Source organism: Xenopus laevis, chromosome 7L, assembly GCF_017654675.1.
Source record: "Xenopus laevis strain J_2021 chromosome 7L, Xenopus_laevis_v10.1, whole genome shotgun sequence".
In the NCBI taxonomy this organism is placed as follows: Eukaryota; Metazoa; Chordata; class Amphibia; order Anura; family Pipidae; genus Xenopus; species Xenopus laevis.
Window position 1 is genome coordinate 58,413,812 of NC_054383.1, and position 27,792 is coordinate 58,441,603.

General features: G+C 41.0%; 1 protein-coding gene and 1 long non-coding RNA gene across 3 annotated transcripts in view; one reads left to right on the top strand and one right to left on the bottom strand.

Annotated features, from left to right (window-relative positions):
- ftsj3.L (FtsJ RNA methyltransferase homolog 3 L homeolog) overlaps positions 1 to 27,792 on the bottom strand; it is a 97,068-nt gene that overhangs the window by 24,322 nt on the left and 44,954 nt on the right. For both annotated transcript variants that reach the window (XM_018225548.2, XM_041568993.1), the window contains 3 exons: positions 18,108 to 18,243; positions 17,820 to 18,019; positions 17,608 to 17,728 (listed from right to left, as the gene is read on the bottom strand). In XM_018225548.2, coding sequence (XP_018081037.1) covers positions 17,608 to 17,728; positions 17,820 to 18,019; positions 18,108 to 18,243 — 457 coding nt within the window. The remainder of the gene's footprint in view (positions 1 to 17,607; positions 17,729 to 17,819; positions 18,020 to 18,107; positions 18,244 to 27,792) is intronic.
- Positions 3,896 to 5,958, top strand: LOC121395442. The gene is made up of 2 exons (XR_005962492.1): positions 3,896 to 5,320; positions 5,695 to 5,958. It is a non-coding gene; the product is annotated as an uncharacterized LOC121395442 (long non-coding RNA).

Here is a 27,792-nt window from a genome sequence, read left to right on the forward strand (position 1 = left end):
TATTGCTTAGCATATAGAGTATATAGAGAGTATGCCTTCTTTGTTGGAAGAATTTGGCATACTGCAGAATTAAAGTGCAGAAAAATCTAATTACCCCCCTGATACCAAAGCAAATAATCAACATAAAGATAATGGTGGTCTTCTGGCCCAAAATATTACAAATTAATATTGGCCAGCGAGAATCACCAATTGACCCCATATGAAAACCACTTACCTTAACTAATATTTTGCATAAATGTCAACCTACTCCCTTGAAAAACATTTGGGGCAGTTTATACACTTTGTACATCAGCCAGAACTGCAAACATAATATGCTATTTTTGCTCCAGCAGCACCTGTAATATTCAGCCTAGTATACAAAAATGCTTAACGAACTCATCCCTAACAATAAGAAACATAATATATAAGAAACATAATGAATTGCTCATGTGGCAAAGAGACTTAAATGCGACAATCTCCACCAAACAATGGTCACAATGAAACCTGACCACAAAAAATGCAAGCACCTGCATTAGGAAACCTCAAAAAAGTAATCCACAGGATCCATTTAGACCCTTTCATAATGCACAAAATCTACCTGGAGATCGACCCACACTTCTTCAGGAGCTGTGTGAAAGAAGGCCCCATGCTCCTGTGGGAGTTGAATCTAACTTTTGGGACTCAGTGGTGTATCTTCTGTAAAACTACTGCACAGTAAATTTCCTAAAGACCCATCTGTGCTACTGCTAGGGGAAAAACAAGGAAAATAATAATTCAGAACACTTGGTAAGCCAACATACTGTATACTAATGGCAGCATGACCCTGGTCACTAGTAACCTGTACTCAAAGGCAGGGTAGTAGTGACCAAGGTTAGGTTGAAAAAAGAATCCATCCAAGTCAGGGGGGTACACTGGGGAATCTTCTAACACTGAATTTTACTCCCACTCAACATGTAACAGTCGCTGTGCAGTGTGTATATACTGATGCTTCAAACCATTGGCAAGTATAAGTATGCAAGTATGTTTTCTGTCTTAATGCAATAAAGTTAAACATAGTTGACTGAGTGATTCAGTCATCCAGGCTTCCATATCATTTTGTAGTAAATAGGTACGTTTCTCACTGGTGGGTATTTTTTATTATTTTTGTTTTCAATATTGTCAGCCAATGCAGTCTTTTTCTATCTGCTGGCTGACAACATTGAAAACAAAAATAATAAAATTACCCACCAGCGAGAAACTTACCAATTTACCCAAAATTGCTTCCAACTTCACAGCTCTGCTGTTATGTTAGTGGTAAAAGAGAGTCTATGGTTTCTCAAGGTATGGATAAACCTGAGATCACTCCCTGCCACAAAAAGTACGGCTCAGTGTTAGAGCTCGTTAGATCTCATTGCTAGCCAAGGTTTATCTACTATAATCAAGACAGCGTTTGCAGCTACACTGATGACACTTATAATGTAAATTAAGCAGTAAAAAACACTCAAAGATAAGCAAAGAAAGGGGTTTCCTCGAAAATCACACTGAGCATCATTTCATGTTTACATCCATCAACATGGTTTTTAGATATCAGAGGTATCCTATTGTTTTGTCATGGTCATCCTTCTTTATGGCTACTGCCTACCTAAATAATGTCACACCATGTTATATTTATATTTTGGCACTTATCTTTATATTACATTATGATATACATATGTTGCATACGAACAAGAGGGCGATTTGAGAAAGAATACAAAAAGTAGCAGGGCTGAACTCTGGCAAGTTGTATGATGTGTTGGTGGTACTCCTGCAGGGTATCCTGTGGTGATACCCTAATAGATCAATGTGATAGAAAGGAGGTAATTGCAGGAAGTCCACGGCAGCAAGCTGAGTCTGCAAGTGTATCTTTATTGGGGTAGTGAACAGCACACTACATGTTTCGGGCAAGGCCCTTTATCAAGTGTGCATGAACAGTGCAAAAGGGAACATTTAAACAAACAATGACCTTTCACCTTAAGGGTTGCATTGTGGGTGCAGACCCTATTAATCAATTAAGTATTCACATAAGCAACAGGTGAAACAATATAGTTAGAGTTCATCGTGTCCAGGTGTGGTAGTGAAGTCCAAATTGAACCACTGGTGTAGGAACATCCTTGTGCTGAAGAAAAAAGGTCAATAAATCCATCTAAGTCCAAAAAATCTTTGAATGTCACTTCGGACAGACCATTACTGCATTAGTCTGGCCTGTGCCTGATAGGAAACTGCCAAAAAAAGGCCTATCCGGGCTTTAGCTTCAGAAACAGAGTAGCATAGGTAATACAAAGATTAACCTATTCACATTAGTAACCATGTTACTGCGACATGGTTATATACTATAGAAAGTAACATATTAGAGCCCTTAATCTTTTACAATCAAACGTTACATTAATGCAACAGTAGTAATGTATCCACAGCATTGTAATTGTATATTAATAATGATACAATAAGCCAGCTTTTAACATTAGTCTCCTGTAATGGTAACTCACCACAATGCTTATACGGCAGGAGATCCGTTAAACCGGCCACTAACTGGCTGTCAGAATAATCTGTGAAGAAAGTAAATTGTGAATTAGCACTAAGGTAAACAATAATAAACAAGTTATAAGAAACAAGTTATAAGAAACAAGCCAAGTTGAGCTGTTCATTCATTCCTTTGGGGTACGTGCTATCTAATCGATTAATCCAACGGGACTCTCTTTGGAGTAGCAGATTATTTCTATCACCCCCTTTGGACATTTTAGGAACAACTTCCAATACTTTCCACTTTAGTTGGCAGACGTTGTGCCTTGCCTCAGAAAAATGTCTGGATACAGAAGTGTCTGTATATGTGTTTGCTTTAAAATTGCGAATTGCATTTTTATGCTCTTTGATTCTGGTATTAACTGATCTTATAGTCTTACCTACGTATAACTTCCCACATGGACATTTTAACACGTAAACAACATAGTTTGTTGAACAAGTGGCATATGTGGACAGTTTAATTTCTTTGCCTGTTGCGGGATGATTAATGTGTGCACCTTTTATAATAGAATTACAGCAAATACAGCTCAAGCAAGGAAAGGTACCTATCTTTGGTGTACCTTTAAACACTTTATCCTCGTTTTTCGGGGCGGTATTCTGGCAGAGTATATCGCGTATAGTTTTTCCCCTTTTATATGCAAAACGAGGTGGTATAGAGAAAATTGGACCATATTTGGGATCATGCTGTAGTATTGGCCAGTACCTTTTAATCACATTTTCAATGGATCTACTACGTTTGTCATATTTACTAACAAAGGTCAATCTGTCTGTGTCTCTTGTTTTTTGTTGTTTAGGACTGAGTAGGTCCTGACGTGTCAGTTTCTGGACCTCTTGCTGTACTTTAGAGAGGTGACCTGCAGGGTATCCTCTATTTACAAATCGTTTAGTCAGCTCCTTGGAGGCTTGATTGAATGCAGTTTCAGTAGATGCGATTTTCCTGGCTCGTATGTACTGCCCTTTGGGATAGCATTAAGGGTTTTTGGGTTGTGGAAACTTTTCCTATGTAGGAGGTTGTTCCTATCCATTGTTTTACGGTACAGGTTAGTATAAATTTTGTTTTCGGCAATTTTAATATTAATGTCCAGGAAATTAATCTCATGCTGTGAAGATTCCATTGTAAATTTGAGAGTAGAATGTGATCTATTTGCCTCGTTCACCATTTCTTCAAATAGGTTAGCTGGACCTTCCCATAAGATAAGTATATCGTCCACATACCTATAATAGTGTTTGATATAAACTAAGTAAGGTTCTCTAAGAAAAAATGCTTTTTCTAATTTATATACAAACAAATTGGCGAACGAAGGGGCGACCGCTGAACCCATTGAGGTCCCTTGTTTTTGCCAGTAAAAAACGTCTTCATGTTTAAAATAGGTTTTTTTAAGGACTATTTCTAGGCAATCTAAAAGGAAATAAACCAAAGCATTTGGGATGTTGGTCTCTAATAGTGCATCTTCTATACACCTAATACCCTCGTCCTGGGGAATGGAGGTGAAGAGACTTTGAACATCTATACTACAAAGTAGAGTCCCCGGTTGTATGGTTGTAATTTGATTAAGTTTAATCAACAAGTCTGTTGTGTCTTTAAGGCAAGTAGGGATATTCAAGACAAGTTTCTGAAGATGGTAGTCCACATACTTGGAAAGGGGTTCTAATACTGACCCTATACCCGACACTATTGGTCTCCCTGGAGGGTTGGTAAGTGTCTTGTGTATTTTTGGCAGGATATATAGCGTAGGGATCCTTGGGAAATCAGTACAGAGGTATTCTTTAGTGGTTTTATCTATAATACCGGTATCGTGGGCATCAGAAACCATTAAATCAATCAGCTTTTTAAGTTTGTCTGTGGGGTCTGCATCTATAGGGCAGTAGTGGCCCGGGGTCTCCAACTGGCGTTTAATTTCTAGCAGGTAATTGGCCTTGTCCATGATTACCACTGCCCCTCCCTTATCGGCTTTTTTAATAATAATATCATTATTATTTTTCAGGGTGGAGAGCGCCTTTCTTTCATTCAAGGACAAATTCGTGTGTTTTCCCCCTAATGGACGCTCCCAATTGTTTTTAACCTCTTCAGTAACTGCCTGTACAAAGAAATTCAGTGCATCGCTTGATATATCGGGAATAAAATTACTTTTCTTTTTTAGACCCGCAGGTCTGATTGAAGGCTTGGAATCAGAAAAACACATTTTAAGTTTAGCAGTGCGTATAAACTTGAAAAATTCAATTTCCCAATCAAAAAGGTCAGTATTATAACAGGGTACAAAACCTAAACCTTTGTTTAACACACGCAATTCGTTATTATTTAAAGCAACAGAGGACAGGTTAACCACCAAGTCATTTACCTCTTGTTGCTGGTGCCACTGTTCTTTTGGCGCTGAGGGTAAGCTTCCCTTGGGAAGTTATACGTAGGTAAGACTATAAGATCAGTTAATACCAGAATCAAAGAGCATAAAAATGCAATTCGCAATTTTAAAGCAAACACATATACAGACACTTCTGTATCCAGACATTTTTCTGAGGCAAGGCACAACGTCTGCCAACTAAAGTGGAAAGTATTGGAAGTTGTTCCTAAAATGTCCAAAGGGGGTGATAGAAATAATCTGCTACTCCAAAGAGAGTCCCGTTGGATTAATCGATTAGATAGCACGTACCCCAAAGGAATGAATGAACAGCTCAACTTGGCTTGTTTCTTATAACTTGTTTATTATTGTTTACCTTAGTGCTAATTCACAATTTACTTTCTTCACAGATTATTCTGACAGCCAGTTAGTGGCCGGTTTAACGGATCTCCTGCCGTATAAGCATTGTGGTGAGTTACCATTACAGGAGACTAATGTTAAAAGCTGGCTTATTGTATCATTATTAATATAAAAATTACAATGCTGTGGATACATTACTACTGTTGCATTAACGTAACGTTTGATTGTAAAAGATTAAGGGCTCTAATATGTTACTTTCTATAGTATATAACCATGTCGCAGTAACATGGTTACTAATGTGAATAGGTTAATCTTTGTATTACCTATGCTACTCTGTTTCTGAAGCTAAAGCCCGGATAGGCCTTTTTTTGGCAGTTTCCTATCAGGCACAGGCCAGACTAATGCAGTAATGGTCTGTCCGAAGTGACATTCAAAGATTTTTTGGACTTAGATGGATTTATTGACCTTTTTTCTTCAGCACAAGGATGTTCCTACACCAGTGGTTCAATTTGGACTTCACTACCACACCTGGACACGATGAACTCTAACTATATTGTTTCACCTGTTGCTTATGTGAATACTTAATTGATTAATAGGGTCTGCACCCACAATGCAACCCTTAAGGTGAAAGGTCATTGTTTGTTTAAATGTTCCCTTTTGCACTGTTCATGCACACTTGATAAAGGGCCTTGCCCGAAACATGTAGTGTGCTGTTCACTACCCCAATAAAGATACACTTGCAGACTCAGCTTGCTGCCGTGGACTTCCTGCAATTACCTCCTTTCTATCACATTGATTTGAGAAAGAATAACATTCTGTTTAAAGGACCAGTAACATCAAAAAAATGTTTTCAAAAATTCATTGGTATACAACGAAAAAATAACACCAAGACAAATTAATGTTTAAAATAGCAAAGCCTTTAAGAAATAACTTACATAAACTCCACTTCCTGTCCTCTTCAGAAACGGCGAAAAGGTGACCATCCATTCTGCGGCGCTTGACTTCTCCTCCCTGGCTATTCACTGACAGCGTGTCCTCTGCAGCCATCTCATTCTCCAGCTCTTCTTCATCCTCCCAGGAGCAGCAGTAGGAATGCAATGTCTGCGGGCTCCCCATTGGATTCTCAAGGGGTGCAGGAAAGTAAAGGAGGGCAGTGTGTCCATTCCTGCCTTGAAGAACCGGTGCCGATACCTACTCCTCCTCCTGCGCTCCACCTGGTTGGTTATGTGCAGGTCCGGGAAGAAAGGGATGTTCCCGGCCCAATCCACAGCGCTGAACAGTAACCGGCCGACATTTCCTCTTCTATCTCTTTGCTTTTTTCAGCGGTACAGCGAGGTAGGATGCCTCCGACCCAGCCGAACGCAGGCTAATACGCTCTCACAAAAGGCGACCCCTTGAATGGCCACTGCTACCTGTCCGGATACATCTCTCTGCTGCTGCGGGCCGAGCCCTACCCCATGTCCCGCTATGGAAGCGAATGTATGCAGCCCAACAACATCACGGGCATTGAGAACATCTGCGAGCTGGCTGCCGGTTACTGTTCAACGCTGTGGACTGGGCCAGGAACATCCCTTTCTTCCCGGACCTGCACATAACCGACAGGGTGGCTCTGTTGCGACGAACCCAGAGTTAGCTGCTCAGTGCTCCATGCCCCTTCACGTGGCCCCCCTCCTGGCCGCTTCTGGACTCCATGCTTATATACCACGCTGAACACACACCCTGCGGCAGCAGCAGCGCAGGAGGAGGAGTAGGTATCGGGACCGGTTCTTCAAGGCAGGAATGGACGCACTGCCCTCCTCTACTTTCCTGCACCCCTCGTGAATCCAATGGGGAGCCCGCCGACATTGCATTCCTACTGCTGCTCCTGGGAGGATGAAGAAGAACTGGAGAATGAGATGGCTGCAGAGGACACGTTGTCAGTGAATAGCCAGGGAGGAGAAGTCAAGCGCCGCAGAATGGATGGTCGCCTTTTCTGAGAAGGACAGGAAGTGGAGTTTATGTAAGTTATTTCTTAATAAAGGCTTTGCTATTTTAAACTTTAATTTGTCTTGGTGTTATTTTTTCGTTGAATACGAACAAATTTTTGAAATTTTTTTTTTGATGTTACCGGTCCTTTAAGTAGATGCAAAAGTTGAGCTGCCAGGGTCAGGAGCTAAAGCCGGAGAGCTAGGAGTAAGTCAAAGTAACTAACTAATGTTTTTTTCCTGAGTGTTACCTGGCTGAATGAAGTAAACATTTTTTTTCTCTCTATGTGCTAAGGTGAAGTCAGGAAGAAACTGAACACAGTGCTATAGCGCTCCACATGCTACAGCTTGTCTGATAAGACTGTGGGGTAAGCGGGTGGATAGGTTTATTACACTTATTTTGTCTGTTTTGTTTCTGTTTCCCTCTGCCTGAGTCAGATAAATGCTCACCAGACTTTAGTTTGAATCCTCAATATGTTACAATGCACAGCAATTATGTGAGCTGCATATATGAATTAGTGTTTGTAGGTGTTAGAAACAAAAACGTGGATATACAAGAAATTGCACTTGGGAGTAAGTACCCAGTGTAAGGATGAGTTTTATTACATTTGACCTTGTCACACATTGTGTATCTTGTTGCAGGTATGTGATCTTAGAGCAGCAGTTCCAAGGGACATTCACAAGTGAGAATGTGAGAGAGGGAAGTGGGGCTAAAAACACAAAACAACAGGTCTGCCATTTTGGGTAAAGATGCTAGGGTGGACAGCTCTGAGGTAGCATGTATGCATGTTCTCAAAAAAAAAACACGAGGGGCAGCTCCTCCAATACAGGTGGGGAGGAGGAGTAATTGGAAGGAAAATCATGTTAAGGTTATAGGGGATTCAGTTATAAGAAAGGTGCACAGTGTACTCTATTGGACCATATATGCTGAACTGTCTGTTGCTAGGGTTCAGTATGTGGTGAAGGAGTGACAGGTTATTGGGAGGTGCTGGGGAAAACTCACCAGTCTTGGTACGAATTGGTACCAATGACAAAGTTAGAAGTGGGGAGTCCTCAAGAATGATTTTAAAAATGTGAGGGCAAAAAGCTGAGAGCGAAGACTTCCAAGGTAATTATTTCATAGATATTAACTTGCCACGTGAATGTTACGAAGGCAGCAGGAACTAAGGGTGATTAACGCATGGCTGAGAGATTGGTGTAGAGAGGAAGGCTTTGGGTTTCTGGAGAACTGAGCTAATTATTCAATTTGCTGCAGGCTCTTTGCCATGGATGGCCATTAATGATGGTGTAGCGCCTTTGTGGTAGAGAATGGACAGGAGAAGGAAGTCTGCTGGAGGAGAGATGGCGTAAGGGGCATTGCAGAAACATAGCTATACAAGTCACACGATTGGGCAGTAAACACAGATGCCTATATTATTAGAGGGACAGGGCAAATAGAAAAGGAAGAGGGGTGTTTGTTAAAGGGGTTGTTCACCTTTCAACAATTTTCAAGTTTCAGATAGATTTCCAGAAATAAAGAATTTTTCCTCACTAACTCTCTATTTGCGACTGTTTTTCCAATATTCATGTTTAAAGTTTAACATTTTCACCCTCTTATGTCCTTCTGAAGCAGCTCTGAGGGGAGGGGGTGTCACTGACTCTGTAAACTGTGCTATATCGACACATAGTAAGTTAGGGAAAAAGACACGCGTCTAGTTCAACAATTAGTTGATACATTTCTTATCTTTGACCCTGCTGTCTGAGCAGAATCCATGAGTTTTATTAAAGGCAGCTGTTATAATTGATACAACAGTTGCTAATATTGTACAGATCCTACTGAGAAATGTACCAAGTAATATAGTAAAATCTTGCTACGGCACGGTCTTGCCGGTCACTCCTGGGACGTCTATAAAGCCCTCGCACCTGCTGGCGGCTTCCTGAGTGTGCGACCATGTTAAGCTAACCGCGGTCTCACATTCAAGAAGCTGCCAGCAGGTATGAGGGCTGAATAGACGACATGACAGGCAAAGCCGCAGCAAGCAGGATGAAGAGCGACATGAGGCTCCGGAGCCGCGGGTTGCCGACCCCTGTGCTAGACAAAGACCAAAGACATGAACGTTAAAACTTTAAGCAGGATCTAAAAGCCAATATAAAAGAAGACGTGATGGTGGGGGCTGAAGTATTTGGCAAAGAGCATTTAGTTTGGGGCAAGTAATGATAATGGGGGATTCTAACAACCCAGATATTGAACAAAGCAACACCACTGCTAACACAGTTAATGGGAACAAGCTTATACACTTCATACATGACAATTATATCCAGTGGTCTCTAACTACTCAGAAAATATAGCAAATGTGCAAAAGTAGTTGAACTCCTGGGTAATAGTAAGCCAAACATTATCTCATTTAATGTTTCCTGCAAAAAGAAAAAATACGTTGGGTCAACAAAAAAAGTCAATTTTAGAAAAGCAAGATTTTGTAACAACATAGATGGGACATTAGGTTTTCTGTTAAAAACACAAAACAAATGATTGTCATTTAAAATATTAAATAATTACCATTCTAATTTTATTTCCTTAAATGCAAGATGGGTAAGGACTAATCTATGTTGCTTACTTCTGAAGTTGTGAAGTTAATAGGCAAGAAGAGGAAGGCATTTAAAAACCACAAGTCAGAGGGGATAAAAAGCTGCATTTAATTAATATCAACACTATAATAAATGTAAAACAGTAATCAAGAAGGGAAAGATAGAACATAAGGAATGGATTTAGCAGAGACTAAGACCAACTCCCCAATTTTATAGTATATACTTGAACTAAATAGTCAGAATTTTAAGATCCACCACATAATGGTGCGGATGGCTCAGCACAATCTAGTAAATGGTTGACACAGGATATGATGCATAAAGGTTTTATTTAAAATGAACAAGGCACCAGGGCCAGATGGAATTCACCCATGGCTTCAGTTTTAGACCGGCCTATATTTCTCATTTTCTCAGACAGGCTCTTATCTGGTATAATACATACAGATTGGAGGAAAGCTGGTGTAATTTCAGTATTTAAAAATGGATTACAATCACAGTCTGGTAATTATCAAGAAAATTTGACAAGTTAGTTTAAGGCTTGTTAAGGGGTCACATTAAAAATTGTATTCTGGAAAATGACATTATGAGCAGGAATTAACATGGCTTTATAAAGGAAAGCTAGTGTTAGATAAATGTGATTGGTTTTTATGATGTGGTTATTAAGACGTTCAACAGCACAGCTGCAGTAAATGTGATCTATTTGGATTTTGCCAAAGCATTGGATACAGTGACCCACAAACAACAGCTTTCTAGACTAAGGTCTGTTGGTCTTAGTGATGGATAGAAAACTGGCTACACAATCGTTTACAAACGGTAGTTTGTCAATGGTACATTCTCTACTTGGAGTAGGGTTATGAGTGGGGTCACATAGGGTTCCGTATTAGGTTATTTAGATTATTCGTTAACAACTTAGGGGAGAGTACTTTAAGTAATACTTGCAGATGTCACATCTAAGCAGCCCAATTAATTATATCCAGGATGAGTCCAAGTGACAGATTCAGTGCTGATAAATGTAAGGTCATGCACCTGGGATTTAAAAATACGCAAGCCAATTATATTATTAATGGGACTGCACTATATAAAGCCATAAAGGAGAAAGGTCTTGGAGTCCTTGTAGAGAACACATTTTGTGAAGTTGTGGAATTATCTCCCTGAATCAGCCATACTGGTAAACACACTAGATAGCTTTAATGAGGGGTTGCATGTCTTTTTTAGCAAGTAATAGCTTTGTGCAAAGCTAATTCAGGGACTCTGAGGTAAACTGGAGAGGCTTTAGAAGGGTTGCTTGCCTTATTCTTGATCAACTAGCAGTTTAGCAGGTTTTATATAAACTAAGGATGCACTGAATCCACTATTTTGGATTTGGCTGAACCCCTTTGCGAAAGATTCGGCCGAATTTGCACATGCAAATTAGGTCTGGGCAGGGGAAAACATTTACTTCCTTGTTTTGTGACAAAAAGTCATGTGATTTCCCTAATATAAACATAAAGGGTTAAACTCAATGTATCAATGTATGTGTTAGGGTTGCCACCTGTCCGGTTTTGACCCGGACAGCCCGGTATTTTGAAGGGCTGCCCGGGTCTATACTTCCTGCACGGTTTTCCAAATAAGGAAAACCAGACGGGATTCCCTTGATTGTCACGGCGATTGGCCAATCGCTGATCGCCGCCTCATAGCCCCGCCCACTGATGTCACGGGTCCGACCACTGACGGCATAGCCCAGCCCACTGACGACACGGGTCCGCCCACTGACGTCACAGACACGCCCACTGATGTCACAGACACCCACTGAGGTCACGGACCCCCCCCCCGTCTCAGCCAGACATAAAGGTGGCAACCCTAGTATGTGTGGGTTTTTCAAAATTATGTACTATATTACTGCTTTAACACAGAACTCCTTCCCTGTCTTAAAAGTGTTGCCCAGCTCTCCTTCCCAGTTTATATTGTGCTCTGGTGCCTTTAATTCCTGAAATTTTCCTCCAAAGGAGAGCCATGTATGTGAGTAAAACAAAAGACACACACTAGCTCTCTGTGCACATGAGAGGAGATAAGGTTTCAAGTAACTCAGCCAATCAGGACTGACTCTGCTCCTTTCTCCCCCACCCCCCATTCTGCTGGAAGGGAATTACTAGAGTGTCTGCACTATTCCGCTGTGAGAATATACCCTCATCCCCATGCCTATGTGAAAGGAATTTGTGCCTGCCTGCCTATTACGGACTCTGCATAGGCCTGTGTGGAACCATCTCCTGTGTGGACTTACTTATCTCCCATGTGGACCCATATACTGTGTGAAATTGTATTATGCCCCCATCCAAGTGATCTATGCCTGTTTGTATAATCTGGGTGCTCTGCAATAAACAGGTGTTTCCATATAAAGTCCGCTGTATTTTCTGTCCTGGTGTCAGGTGTGTGTGTGTCTGTGCACTTTTTATTGACCCAATACCACTGGTTGCAGCAGTGGGATCCAGGACAAAGGAAACCCCTCCCCCCCAAGTAATCATGGCATCCAGGGAAGATTGCATGCACTGGTGAGTGCAGGACTTGCAGCAAAGAGCACGTGTTTTGGGCCTCAATTATGTAGGGGTACCAAGAGATCAGCTAGTAGAAAGACTAGTAGAGGCTACCTAAGAGGAGGATTTAGACAGCCAGATCAGCAAACCCCACAAATGCATGCCCTTGGGATACTTTGAAAACTTGGTACGGACACTACCCTTGAGGATTGCAGGGATGACATAAATGGAGCCATACAATTGTATACTGAAGAAATGTCTCTCAGACGGGCAGAAGCCCAAGTCTGAATGAACCAAGCTGGGCCTCTTACTCATACAGTAATTATGTGCCTAGAATCTATAGGAAGCAGTTCAATGACTTTGACAAAAATAAGCACCAGTGCATGTTAGATAGGGCACCAGAGCAAGACCAAGTGTGGCTTCTGTCCTCTCTGCTTACTGGGATATTGGGACATGGCACAAGAGCAAAAAATGGACTACCGTGGCATAAAAGAGAGAGAGTCCTGGACCACTATGCAATTACCCCACAGTCCTATCTAATAAGTTTCCGTAAGGCAAGATGGTCCGTGGCAGAGTCATTTTAAAGATATGGGCAGAAAATATCTCAGGCCTTCCGCAGGTGGTTACAGGGTAAACTGGTTGAATCAGCAGAATCAGTAAATGACTTGAACATGCCCTTTATAGTCATAAAGGGCAGTCTCAAGTCATTTACTGATTCTGAGAATGACTGGGAAAAATACCTACCCTATAAAGTGTAAAGCACCCTAAATATTGATGCCAATGGTCTACTGAACAGTTTGATGCCCAATATCAATAGGTATACCCAAAGCAGCTCGCATATGAGGACCCCAAATCAAAATAGTGCATATGAATTTTCTCGGCTGCCAATTTGCCTTCTGTGAATAAAGGCCCGACTCCGTATTATGTGCCTCAAGACTGCCTAACGGTAAAAAGACCATATTATATATATATATATATATATATATATATATATATATATATTATATATATATATATATATATAGGGTCTTTTTACCGTTAGGCAGTCTTGAGGCACATAATACGGATATATATATATATATATATATATATATATATATATATATATATATATACACACACCATAACCATATATTTTTGTAAAGTACACATTCTGACGAATCCAAAATAAGTAATTATGTCTTCCTACTCCTAACTACCATACTGCAAAGCTATGCTAAAAGTAGCGGTTTTCATGACGTTTCTGAAAATCGCCTAAAAATATTGCAACTGGCTGCATTTATCTCTCCCAATTTCTTACATACAATTGTGAAACATCCTAAATATTGATGCCAATGGTCTACTGAACAATTTGATGCCCAATATCCATAGGTATACCAAAGCAGCTGGCATATGAGGACCCCAAATCAAAATAGTGCATATGAATTTTCTCGGCTGCCAATTTGCCTTCTGTTAATAAAGGCCCGACTCTGTATTATGTGCCACAAGACTGCCTAACGGTAAAAAGACTCCATATATATATATATATATATATATATATATATATATATATATATATATATATATATATATATATATATATATATATATATATATATATATATATATATATATATATATATATAATATATATATATATATATACACCATAACCATATATTTTTGTAAAGTACACATTCTGACGAATCCAAAATAAGTAATTAATTCTTCCTAATCCTAACTACCATACTGCAAAGCTATGCTAAAAGTAGCGGTTTTCATGACGTTTCTGAAAATCGCCTAAAAATATTGCAACTGGCTGCATTTATCTCTCCCAATTTCTTACATACAATTGTGAAACATCCTAAATATTGATGCCAATGGTCTACTGAACAATTTGATGCCCAATCTCCATAGATATACCAAAAATATACCAAAGCAGCTGGCATGTGCAGACCCAAAAGAAAAATAGTGCATACAGGGTCGGACTGTGGGGGGCACGGTGCCCACAGCATACCAGTGTACAAGTAAGCGTGCATTCACTTATGTGCATAAGGGGTGAGAGGGCATATGCGTATGTGAGTATGAATGAGCATGTATGCACGCACAAGCGCACTGTGTTGGGCCAGTCGCGGAAAAAGAAGGCAGGGTGCGGGTGCGGATCTGGTTAGCAGGGCCCACAAGAGCCTGGGGCCCACCGGGTTTTTTTACCGTTGTCCAGCCGGCCCAGTCCAACCCTGAATGCATATGACTTAATACACATTGTGACAAATCCAAAATTGCTAAAAATGTGTTTGTACTCCAAAAACATAAGAAACAACAACAATGAAAGCATAAAGCCACAATAAAATCGCAAAAATCAAATAGAATTAGGCAAATCAATGAAATCACAAAACAACTGATCTGATAGCATAGTTAGTGGTCAGAATGCTTGATCCAATCGTCACGCTGGGAAATCATCAGTTTTTAGGGGAATAACAAGAGGAAAACTGATAAAATTAAAGAAAAGAAAAAAGTATGTGTGTGCTTGTGTGTACAGCTCTAAAAAGTGTTACAAAGCTGGAAAAGCAAAAAAATTCAAACTTCTAAAAATCTAAAAGTGTAGTGTGTGTGTGTATATGCATATATGTGTGTGTAAATGTGAATAAGAAAGGTCACCTACCGTTCCTGGGTTAAGGGGAATCCATGGCAGCATTGAAGGTCCCATATCAGCAGCATCTTCCTTCTCAGTGCGGTCCTAAAGTCCTCGATGCGGTCCAGTAAGAAGTCCTGTCCTGTGACGATTGAGTCACAGGACTGACCTAAAAGCCCCCTGGGCTTGTTGCCTAGGGGTTTGTCCATCTCCCTAATTACTGTGGAAGCAGTAAAAGTCCACGATGCAGGGTGTTTTGGTCTAAAAGTGCAGAATGTATTAGATACATTCTTGGCAACTTTAACTGCTTTGTTTACAGATCAGACAATGTTTTGGAATTGACAGCTATTGTACGAAATTTATGTTTGACAAATACATAGTGACAGTCACCCACTGATATCATCAGATGCAATACATGTAGAGATATTATCGTTAGCCGACAGAAATCATCTAACCTGTCAGATCGACTAAATGACCAATCGTCATGGTACGAAAAATGTCAAGACAATTCACACATAGAATGAAAATTAATTTTGTATGATTTTCATACCATTATCTTTGCATCTATGGCCAGCTTTAGATCTAAGCAAAGGCTGTTGGCAGATGTCCTCAGACAGCCTGTGAGTATTCTGCATTTATAACTCCCTATGAGCTTTATGAATTCCTAGTAATGCCCTTTGGCATGAAAAACACTCCAGCCACTTTTCAGACTGGATGGCGACTTGCTAGAGCAGTGTCAGGACTTTGCTTGTGCCTACCTAGATGATATTGCCATTTTTAGCAATATGTGGGAAGAACACCTACAACACAAATAAAATCTTAAAAAATATAGAGAGGGAGCAGGCCTGACAAGTGTCAGATAATGATGGCTGAGGTGGCACTGGGTGGGGAGTGGGCAGTTACGCCCTGAACCAGCTAAGGTGGAAGCTGTGAATGGCCTACTTACCAGACTAAAAAACAGGTATTAGCTTTTCTTGGGTACTGCTGGTTATGATCATTAAGTTTATTCCCAATTTCAGTGCCTTAGCCAAACCCCTGACGGACCTGACCAGAAAGTGCATGGCATGCCACGAGCTGTGCTGTGGACAACTGCCTGTGAGTAGTGTAGTAATATATGTAGACCTATGTACATATGAATATGATATATGGTGCCTACCATTGATAACTAGTATTTACCAATAACAGCTGTACACATTAATTTACACATTTCCTGCCTACTTCAAAGGATTGTAATTAATCCTTAGTTTGGTCGGAGACATCCTGAGTTTTGTATGGCCCAAACTCTAGTAACCATCTGGAGAGGGTATTTTACATTTTAAAGAGGAATTGTTTGTACAGTTGTTATTGGTAAAAAGAACAACTAGAGAAATTAGCTGGTTTTCCCGTTTAACTTGTCATCAGCCAATCATAACCTTTTCCCATTTGGGTCAATGGCATAGAAAGAGTATAACAATGGAGCTGTTATTTGGCTGATTAGGAGGGAAGCAGAGGAAGAGAAGGATTAGAAAGAAGAATGAGAGAGAGGAAGGAAGTATAACCTGTGGGTATATTTTGAAAGACCTCTGTATAATTTGCTGTCGCTGTGCTAGTTAATCTGAATAAATCGTTTCATCTCTGGGAACCATGGTTGCATCATTTTACCTGGCTGTGGTAAATTGCGGAATCTACATTTCACAACACTATACAGATAATCAGATATAATTTTTAGCACACAACAAGTAGGTATTCCAAGCCCTTAAACAAGCAATGACCAGGGCTAATGCTTTGATTTTGTAACCACTTTCCTTTTTTGGCAAATAAAAACTTTTTTTGATATAGAGTGTGCAATCAACTTTTAGTTTTTTCAGGGCACCCATTCTTGCTGTCCCAGACTACAAACAATGCTTTCTGGTTTATACAGATGCCTCCACCTTTGGACTGGGAGCAGTTCTAAGTCAGATGAATGCCAAGTGGGAGAAACATCCTATGGCCTACATCAACTGAAAACTTTTCTAGCATCAGAAATACAGATGGCGAAGTGTTACTATAATATTATTGAATATTGTTGATGTAACTATATGAATCTTTATTATCTCTTGAAAATAAAAGTACAACTGGAACAAAACTATGATTATGTTCTAATTATAAATAACAACAAAACAATTGGGTTGGCTCTTCCAGGCAATAAGATCAGTAACCCAAAAGAGGAGTACAAGAACATGAACCCGGTAAATAACCCATGTAGGTGTCTCCTGGGTTCATATTTCCGATAGGGGAGGGGTTATTGTAATACAGAACACCTTTCCCTGTATTATAAGTATTGCCCAGCCCCCCCCCCCCCCCCTAGTTTATATTGCAGCTCTGGCAGCTTTTTCATGAAATTTCCCTCAAAAGGAAAGACATGCTGAAACAAAAGGCTCACACCCTAGCTCCTCTGTGCAAGTAAGAGGAGAGAAGTTTTCATGCAACTCAGTCAATCAGGACAATGTTAAGCAACATAAAATGGTCCTTAATGCCCTTACATTTAATTCTTAAGGGAATAAAACGAGAACAATAATAATTTTATATAATTTAAGAATTGCAAACATTCTATTTTGCATTTTTTAGCTGAAACCCCCAATCTATGCACTGAAGCTAAAATTTGCTATCCTAAAAAAGTTTGTTGATACAGTGTATATTTGCTTTTTTGTGTGCAAAACAAAATGTGTGTGTTGCATGATTACACCAATTCTCTGCATGTAAGGAATCCCCTGTTGGGATATGTTACTAACCTTTCCAAACCACATACTGGTGTCTCTCTGTTCACGATCGGATGTATCTTCTAGAGAAACAAGTAACGGGTTAATCTGTACTTCATCCTTCATCCAACAATCTTTAACCGGATACTGAATTCTAAAGTGAAATTTAAAAAAAAAAAAAAGATACGGTTGTTTAAGCTTAAGAATACAACATTAAAAGGAAAAAAAATCAACTATCCTCCAACCTTTTGTTCCTTGCACTTTTCTCACATGCATGAATTTCCTGCAGCTCATAATCTTCCAAATCACTTGCAAGAGATATTTCATCTACTCCCTCCAATTCTTCAGTCTCATCATTTGAGAAAACAACATCATCATTATGAATGTCATCTAATATAAGGGAGTCTGCGGCACACATATCCCCTTTAGAGAGTGTCTGCAGAAGCTAAGAAAATTCAAGCCTTAAAAATTTTAAACAGAAATGGTGCAGGAAAAGAGAGAGTGCAATTATTATTTTTAAACCCAGTTCTAACCTCATTCTTGCCAATTGTATGCAGTGAAAACATGCCAGTCTCCCCTTCATCAGCAATAGAAACTCCAGGAAGATCCATTTTAAGTTCAACCCGCTCTCTCTGCCGCCTCTGGGTCTTCAATATACGCTTCTTTTTCCTGTCATGAGAAAGCTTGGCAAAATCATCAGAGAAAACACCCATATAATATAATTAGTATAATTACAGGAGATTTTGCCATGAGACACAGGAAATAATTGTCACAAGCTCATTCAGTTGGACTTTTATAAAAGAGGTGCATAAAAAAAAAAAACTATCTGAACTGATTTCACAGATTTCACCTTATTTCATTTTAATTCAATGGATCCTGGAACTTATCCCTCTACTTACCATAGCGTGTGGTGCACAGATTATCTGGTGGGGATTCAAGTCCCAGAAAGCATCACTTTACAATAAAACAAGAATCAGTGGAGGATTGCATGACATTGCAAGTCTAACGGATAAAAGGATTGTACTAGTATCATAGATTCCTTTCTGTGGAATTAGGCATGGTTGTGTAAAAATTAAAAAAAAAAAAAAAAAAAAGCATAGGTATACCTGAATACACAAAAGGTCCCAAACTATCAGCAACCATCCCCACTACACTACAACTACAGATGAGTGAATTTTACTATATTGTTCAGAGCTTCCACAGAATAGGCCAAGAGAGACCAGACCAGCAGCAATGACCCAGAACTGTGATTGCAAAATGTCTCAACTTCCAGGACATAAAGATAATATGCGTCAGGCTTATAGAAAAGCAAGGAAATACTCTGCAAGCTTCCTGCCTGCAAGTCACAGAAGCTGCCACTCTGTTATTTGACAACCCCAAAGATTTTGGAGACAATCCTTGATCACCTATCCCTTCCCCCCAACCGTCTACAACTAAAGCACCAAGGAACCAGCTCTCCTTCCATATATCCCAATCCCCTCCCTTCACCACTCAACCTTTGAGTTACTGAGAGACACAGGGTTTAGCACTAGTCTCATTCTCAAAGTTGAAAAAGTTTATTTTTTACCATTGCTCTTCATCTACAAACTAAAAGAACAAATGTAGTATTTTGTTCCTCATTGTTTGTCTAGTACAATTTAGCCCATATATCTGGAGTGATAAAAGATTGGCTATAGGCCTATAGAAACTGAGCCAGCCAAAAGCAAATGACCGCATTAATTTACCCGGCAGCACAACTCAGACATATTAAAGACTGGCTCCATAACAATGAGACCTGCACAAACACAGCTGTGGACCAACCGCTCACACCACACATTTGCCTGGCAGCCCTACTGCATATGCCATAGCTCAACCTACCAGAGAAAATACAAAATAACCCCCTCCTTTACACAGGCTGGGAAACATGGAGGCAATCCCAGTCCAAAATGGACCTTCAAGCCACCCACTTGCTATGGATTCCTTTTGTTAATAACCCTGATTTCCAAAATGGTACTGCAGGCCCAATCTTCCCACATTGGGAGCACAATGGTATCAAACGGGTAGGCCAACTATTATCTACAATTAGGAAAAAAAGCTTTGAGTGTAACTGAGGCATCCACTCTATTCCCAATGATAAACACACACATTTTTTTCTTACTAACAAGCGAAGAGCTATGTATCCAAGGTGGGATGCGCTCTGCGGGACAAGGACTGGGACAATTGCCTAGATGACTTTCTATTGGGCAGAAATACCCCTCAAGCTATTGCAGTAGTTTACTCAATTCTGCGCAAAATGCTAGACGGTACAACTGTCTCCACAGGCCTATCACAATGACAAAGAGGCTACCAATCCTAATAATCCCAGATATTCTGAAAGCCACAAGAGATACAACCTCTTTACTAAAGGCAGCCACCTACACTGAAACAATACTGAAAATAATCCATAGAGGCTACCTATCCTCACACCGTAGATATCTCATAAAGTCTAAGATCGACCCAGCTTGCTCAAAATTTGAGCCGTAGCGCCACACAGGCGTGCATGCGCGAAAACCTGTGCGCAAAAAATGATGCTCGATAGGGACAGCATGCATGGGGGCAAAAAGACAGCACACGGGGTAGGAGAAGCAGAGAAGGTGCATGCCTGGCACCCCCCAGCTTTGCGCCCTACTCTGCCCCCCCTTAGTTCCAGCCCTGCTGCCCGCACATTGGGCTACGTCTGTCAGTGAACTATGTGCCTCTGTCCACTGAGTGGGCAATATTTAACTCATACTCCCAATGCCAATAAATACTTACTAGTAGGAGCAAAAAACTTTTGACGGTCATATCTGTGGCAGCCAAAAAAATAATACTCCAATGGTGGATACACACTAGACCACATCCATTTCTTTTCCAGAAAAAACAATTCCATGCATTAGTAATGGAATGGGTAGAGGCATCCTTACAAAAGGAAACCTACATTAGCAAACTCTTTTTTACCTGGGAAAGCTACATCGACACCTTACACCTAAAACACAAAAAATAGATAAGCAACTGCTACCATGCCACCAAGTGTTATGAAAGTAGAATGGCACTTCAAGACCCACCCTATCCACTTACCTGCTGACTAAGAGCGTGTGCAACATGAGAAGTCGGGATCCAGGTCCCTGTTCTCTTACCTAACTCTCTATTATTCTTCTTTACCCTTTTCTTACTGTTCCTTTCAAATTACTTTACATTTATTGGATATTCACTTCAATTATTATTTGCAGTTACCTGTATGAGAACAATTGAAAGCTTATTGTGTAGGAAGAGGTAGACACCTTAAACCATTACGACGGATGTAATACACTTTTCCATTTTCTTTAATGTATCCTGATGCTATCATAACATGTCTTACTTAATAGCTTGTTTCTCACTGTGCTTCAAATAAAAAGTTATATTTATATATTTATTTTGGGAGTTAAGATAGTGTTTACATGTCTTTTTCATACATAAACCCAACTAAGCTTATGTCAAAAAGGGGGAATAGTGATAAAATGCATTTGGAGTAAAACAAAATCAAAGGGGAATGATTGCGAAAATTAAATATAAGCTTCCGCATACTGGAATAAGAAACTTTCTAAATACAAACAATTAAATATTCTGTACAGTTTCTGAAATAATCATGTTTATCTTCACTATCCCTCTCTCAGCATCAGTTTCTCTTCATGCAGGAGTTGGGTATCAGATAATCATTGACAGTTAGAGCCAATATATCTTCTTATAGGAGGGCTCCATTTGCCAAGAAGATGTATTAGAGCTTATTGTATTAGAGTTAATTCTGGCTCATTTTTGATTGGCAACTAGATTCACATAAGAGACAATAGTTTACAGAATTTATCAGACAGGGAACTCACTGAACCAGAGAAGGAAGGGATTAAATTTTGCTGTGGCCCCACAGTATGTCCCAGTGGTAGAATTTATCACAGCCACAGAATCTTCCTATTCACAATAAGATACCTTCTGATGAAGGTTGAAAGTATTGGTTTAGCTAATGCTAAAGCTCCACCTTCCATCCTAAGTTTGTAGGAGAGGAAGGCTCAGACATCACTCGCCAAGTGTCAGGGCCCGAAGGCTCTGGTTGCGAATTACAGACCAAGGAGGAAGTAGCAGGCACCAAACACAGTTCAAGGTTTTAAAGGGATTAAGAAGTTCAATGTAGTCAAGTCCAGGCAAATCATCAGTTCAGGCAGCAAGAGTTCAATAAACGGTGAAACAGGCTGAGGTCAAGATCAGGAATTAGTAGTAAATAGAAACACGCAATGTAGAACCTATAATCGGCAATGGCTGCAGGGCTCTGACATCTGTTAAAGGACAATTTTTGCGGCCAAACGAGCGTGATGACATCACGCACAGACGTTGACGGATGGTGATGCATCATCTGTAAGGAGTGCTCCTTACAGTACCCCCTTCACTATGGGGGCCTCAGGACCACCAAGACTAGGCTTTGAAGGAAATTGCTTGTGGAATTTCCGTATGAGAAGTGGAGCATGGATGTCCGAATGTTTAATCCAAGAGCATTCCTCAGGCCCAAAACCTCTCAACAAAGTATTGTAGGAAACCTCTGGAAATAAAAGAATCCAAGATCTTATCCACTTCACTCCTGATAACCATCCACAATTACGGGGGCAGGAGAAGATAAATACTGACCTAACATTGCAGGTTTGATGAGTGATACATGAAAAACGCTCGGAATCCACATCTCGGACTCTTCTGCCTCCCTTCCTAAGCATTGGAAGTGTGATCTCTTTAACTCAGTGATCCCCAACCAGTAGCTCGTGAGCAACATGTTGCTCTCCAACCCCTTGGATGTTGCTCCCAGTGGCCTCAAAGCAGGTGCTTATTTTTGAATTCCTGACTTGGAGGCAAGTTTTAATTGCATAAAAAACAGTTTTACTGTCAAACAGTCTCAATCTAGGTTGACAATCCACATAGGGGCTACCAAATGGCCAATCATAGCATTTATTTGGCACCCCAAGAACATTTTACATGCTAGTGTTGCTCCCCAACTCCTTTTACTTCTGAATGTTGCTCACGGGTTCAAAAGGTTGGGGATCCCTGCTTTAACTTATCAAGTTGTCTTGAGATAGCAATAACTTACAACCTCAGGGATTTCAGTTGACAGTTGAACTCAATCAGAAAGGGACATTGAAGATTGTTGAGCAGTTTATTTGTAAACTGGATGTTCACTGCTGTCAAGATCCTCACAAATAGGTCAAAAGACTATAATATGAACCACTCTAGCAATATAGAGGATCCACTGAGGCACAAGTTATCTTCTGTAATGAGTTTGGTGAGAGACAATTTTGCTGGCAATAAGGGCTCCAATGCGATATCTGGGCTTCGGACCAATCAATGGTTGGATTATGGAGACAACGCCAGGGCAGCCCCAAAGCCACCGGTGTGGAAAGACAATTGATGAGAGACAAAAGTCTTTCATTATGAAGAGCACCAACTGTAACTGGTAATTCCAGCGAGGACTGAGAGATGAAAGCAGTGGATAATGGTCTATCATCAATTGCCAGGAACCATAGAGGGAAGGACAAGGGTTGCAGGCGAATGTCATGGTGTTCCCAGCCGCACCATAATCAAGGAAAGCTTGAGCCTGGATCGTCCTTGAAATTACTTGAAGCTGCACAGGAAGCAGAAATCTGTGACAGGAATTGTGGGGAAAGGGATCAATTTCACCCAGGGATCCCCTAACTTGCCTAGGCATGGAAGTTTCCCTGCTTCACTGGACAATTGTAGGCAAAATGAGCTTTGCCCCCACAGTATAAGCATAACCCGGCAGCACATCTCAGAAGTTTCTCTTGTTCAGAAAGGAGAGCTCCTCTGATTTGCATGGGTTCCTCAGGAGAGGCTGAAGGAGATGGAGCAGAAGTGCTAGAGAGAAAAGGTCTCTGAAAGCGTGGAGCCAACATAGGTTGAAACTTCTGGTCCTTTCTTTATCAGGCTCAATCTCCTGTCTACCTTACTGACCATGGCAATGAGATCTTCTAATTGTTCAGGTAGCTCAAGGGAGACCAAATCGGGGGGCGTGGCCAACTACTGTTGTGAACAGTCGCACACTGCCTTAGCTCTGCTGATTTACCGCTATCTCCGAATTATATCCTGACTTTACCATCTTATCTGTGGCTCACCAGATACTCTACATCGCTTCCAGTAAGCTTATGGGGGAAAAAAAGCAAGCTGTAACACAATCCCGATATTCGGCGACCCTTCGCTCCACTATTCAAACCTGCCACGCTGCAACGACGGCTAAAGTGGATGAACTCCGAGTCGATTTTGTGATACTGCGACAAGATCTTCTGCTGAGGTGGAGCGGAGGGTAAGTGACCTTGAGGACTCATGCAATCCCCTGCCTGAACGCCTTGATTTGTTGCACCGTAGACTTGAGTCGGCGGAGGCTAAATCCGACGATTTGGAAAATCGTCTCAGACGAACCAATGTCAGGTTTGTCGGGTTCCCTGAGAGATCAGAGGGGCCTGACCCCACAAAATTCCTGGAAACTTAGCTAAAGGGAGAATTTGGGGATGCACTATTTTCCTCAGCTTTTATTATTGAACGAGCGCACCGCATTCCAGCCAGGCCACCACCACCGGGAGCACCCCCCAGGCCTTTAATAGCCCGTCTCCTAAATTTCAGAGATAGGGATGCGGTCTTAGCGGTTTGGGATTATGAAAACATGATTGTCTCCCTCTACCCGGACTTTTCAAATGATCTCCGGAAACAACGCCAACAGTTTATGGGAGTAAAACGGCGCTTCAGAGATGCAGGCATACAATATGCCATGATATATCCTTTGAAGTTGCGTGTTTCCTGGATGGAAAAAACATTTTTTTCAGCACTCTCCCAAGCATCCCAATGGCTTGACCGACGTCCTTGACGGTGTAATGGGAATTATATTTCAACAGGCAATGGCAATCTGAAATGTCTCACCTACCAGTGGCTTGGATGATACATTGGCTTCTATGCCCAACAGTTATGCATTTTGGTTCACTTAATACCTTTGAGTCATTCTGCTCTTCATGTTTATCTCCATTACTTTTGCTGGTGAATCACTCCGCAGCAGCGGTCTCATGGAGCTACGTTTTGGCTCTTATTTTCATTCTCTTGGAGGAACATCTGACCCTATTGATCATCTGCACCCTGTAATTATTCTTTATTTGTTTGATCATTTGTTATTTACTTTTTATTTAATTGTTACGTGCGCTCACTGTTTAGGCACACCCCTCTAGAAATTGATATGTTATTGGCTCCAAGCTTCTCCACTACGGGAGCAAGTAGGGTGGGAAATATGGGATTACTTCTATGCCTTCTCTTCTCTCTCTCTCTCTTCCCCATCTGTTCTTTACTTTTACCTTTTCTTGCTTGGAGGGGGGGGGACTAAGCCATAAATTGTATTATAAACCATGTCAGAAATTACAGCTCTACCGTGGAATGTTAGAGGATTGAACTCCTCCATGAAGAGGTCTCTGGTCTTTAATTTCTTGAGAAAGTATTCCCCTCATATAATTTGTCTCCAAGAGACCCATCTCTGTAAAGCCTCTAACCCACATCTTATTAAAAAGCCCTGGATAGCACATGCCTTTCACGCTGTTTATTCAAATTTTGCCAGAGGTACTTCCATATTAATCAGTAAGGCACACCCATTTCAACTCCTTAGTATCCAGAATAACCCTGAGGGGAGGTTTACTATCCTCCATGCATCACTTGCAGGTACCCCTTACATTATAGTGAATGTGTATATACCTCCGCCTTTTCACGATGATATTTTATATCAATTGCTACCGCTTATTGCAGCATTGAACCCTGACCCAATACTAATTATGGGAGATTTTAATGCCGTCATGGATTCTGACTTGGATCGTCTCTCATTGTAAAATGCACTGAGATCGGGTTCCACTGCACTAAAATTATGGGCGGGAACTTCGGGTTTTGAAGATGTATGGAGGGCTCGCAACCCTCTCAAACATATGTTTTCTTGTTATGCAAGAGGTTCTATGTCAAGGATTGACCTCACCTTTGCCTCGATCGACATGTCACCCAAAATTCTTAAAACAGAATTCCTCTCAAGAGGTATATCCGATCATGCCCCCTTATTAATATCTTGGCGCTTGCACTCTAATCCCATACAAAGAATCTGGAGATTGAACCCTTACTGGATTACACACCCTGATATTTAAAAAGAAATCCAGCAGACACTACAATCCTATTTTCAGGTTAATATAGACACTGCTCCTCTTCCTTGTGTCTGGGACGCCATGAAGGCGGTAATTAGAGGATCTTATATTGCCAAAATAGCATTTGTCAAGAAGCGGGCTAGACAATCGATGACTGAGGCAGAGGGTGAGTTGAAAGAGGCGGAGGCGAGGTACATCCAAAGTCCCACTGAGCAAAATAAAATTACCCATGTAATATCACAGAGAAAATTTGCCCAGGCACAGTGGAAATTGGCTCAAAAGGGGCAACTTTATCACAAATTTGCACTTTATGAAAAGGGCGATAAAAATGGTAAGATGTTGGCTCTACTTGCCAGAGATGAATATACCAGACCTGCAATACATGCCCTAGAAAACTCAGATAAAGAGCTTCTCACTTGCCCATTAACAATAAACCAATGTCTGGCTGAATTTTATCAGGGGTTGTACTCCTCCAAACTTCAAAAATCCCCTGGTGAAATTGCAGAATATCTAGAACAACTCGATCTCCCCAATCTCCCCCTGGAATATAGGACTTTATTAGATACCCCTATTCAAGAACAGGAAGTTCTAGAGGCCATAACATCCTTGCCTACAGGGAAAACCCCGGGACCAGACGGCATCCCTAATACCTGGTATACTACTTATGCTTCTCTGCTAGTCCCACATCTTACTGCCATTTTCAACCATACCCTCACTACGGCCCAACTTCCAGCCTCTTTTAAGGAAGCCATCATAGTACTAATCTTGAAACTAGGAAAGACCCCCCCTCTCTCTAGCGCCTCTTATCAACTCAGATTATAAAATCCTAACTAAAGTTCTGGCCAGACGACTAGATCAGGTTGGGTTTATACCCCATATAGCAGCAGAAATAAACATCAGACGGCTATATACTAATTTAACTATTCCCCATGATAATACTGGTACTAGGGTCATTGTCTCTCTCGACAATGAGAAGGCTTTTGATTCTGTCGAATGGGCCTATCTCTGGGAAACCCTCAAAAAATTTGGATTTAGGGGAAAAAAAATTAATTTGGCTCCGAGCTATATATAGTAACCCCATGGCTAGAGTTATGTCGAATCTTGATATCTCCTCCCCCATATCCCCAGCAAGAGGAACCCGCCAGGGCTGTCCTCTTTCCCCTGGCCTCTTTGCGTTGGCTATGGAGCCCCTAGCGTGCTTGATCCGGTCCTGCTCAGAGGTTCGGGGACTTGAGTTTGGACGACTACGGGAAAAGATCTCCCTTTTTGCTGACGATACTCTCCTCTATTTGCATGACCCTGGTCCGTCCCTTAGAGCAGCCCTTCACTTAATAAATTCCCACACCCTGTACTTTGCCTTAAGATCAATTGGTCTAAATCCACCCTTCTCGACCTAGCAGCAACGGATGGGCTTGACCCTGGCCTCCCATTACAACAGGTTACTATAATGAAATATCTAGGTATCTACATACATCCACAAATTGAGAAATTTAAAGAACTAAATATAGACCCCCTTATGATTTTCCTTCAAAAAGCAGTCGATAGGTGGCTCAAGCTTCCACTTTCCTTAATAGGTAGGATTAACCTTTTTAAGATGAAGTTCCTCACTAAGTTTCTTTATTTGTTTCGACAAACACCCATTTAGCTACCCCCTTCTTTTTTTAAACAACTACGTTCCCTACCCATCAGACTCTATTGGTCCCCTGGGCTGGTGCGGGTCAAATACACAGCATTGACTCCCCCCCCCTTACTGAAGGTGGACTGGCAGCCCCAGACATGCAGGGGTACTTCTTGGCCTCCCAATTGTTACCCTTAAAATGGTGGTTTGAATCTCTGCCTGAAGACCCGGTAACTCTTTTAGAGGCCCAAATAGTTGGCTCCCTGGAAGGGCTTAGGAATTTGATTTACAGGGATAAGCTTCCTATAACTCACTACACATCTATGATGAGAAATGTTGTTAGGGCTTGGAAACAGGTACACCTTGGGCATGATACAGCTGATGCAGTTATTTCTCCGTATACTCCGCTATAGTTTAATG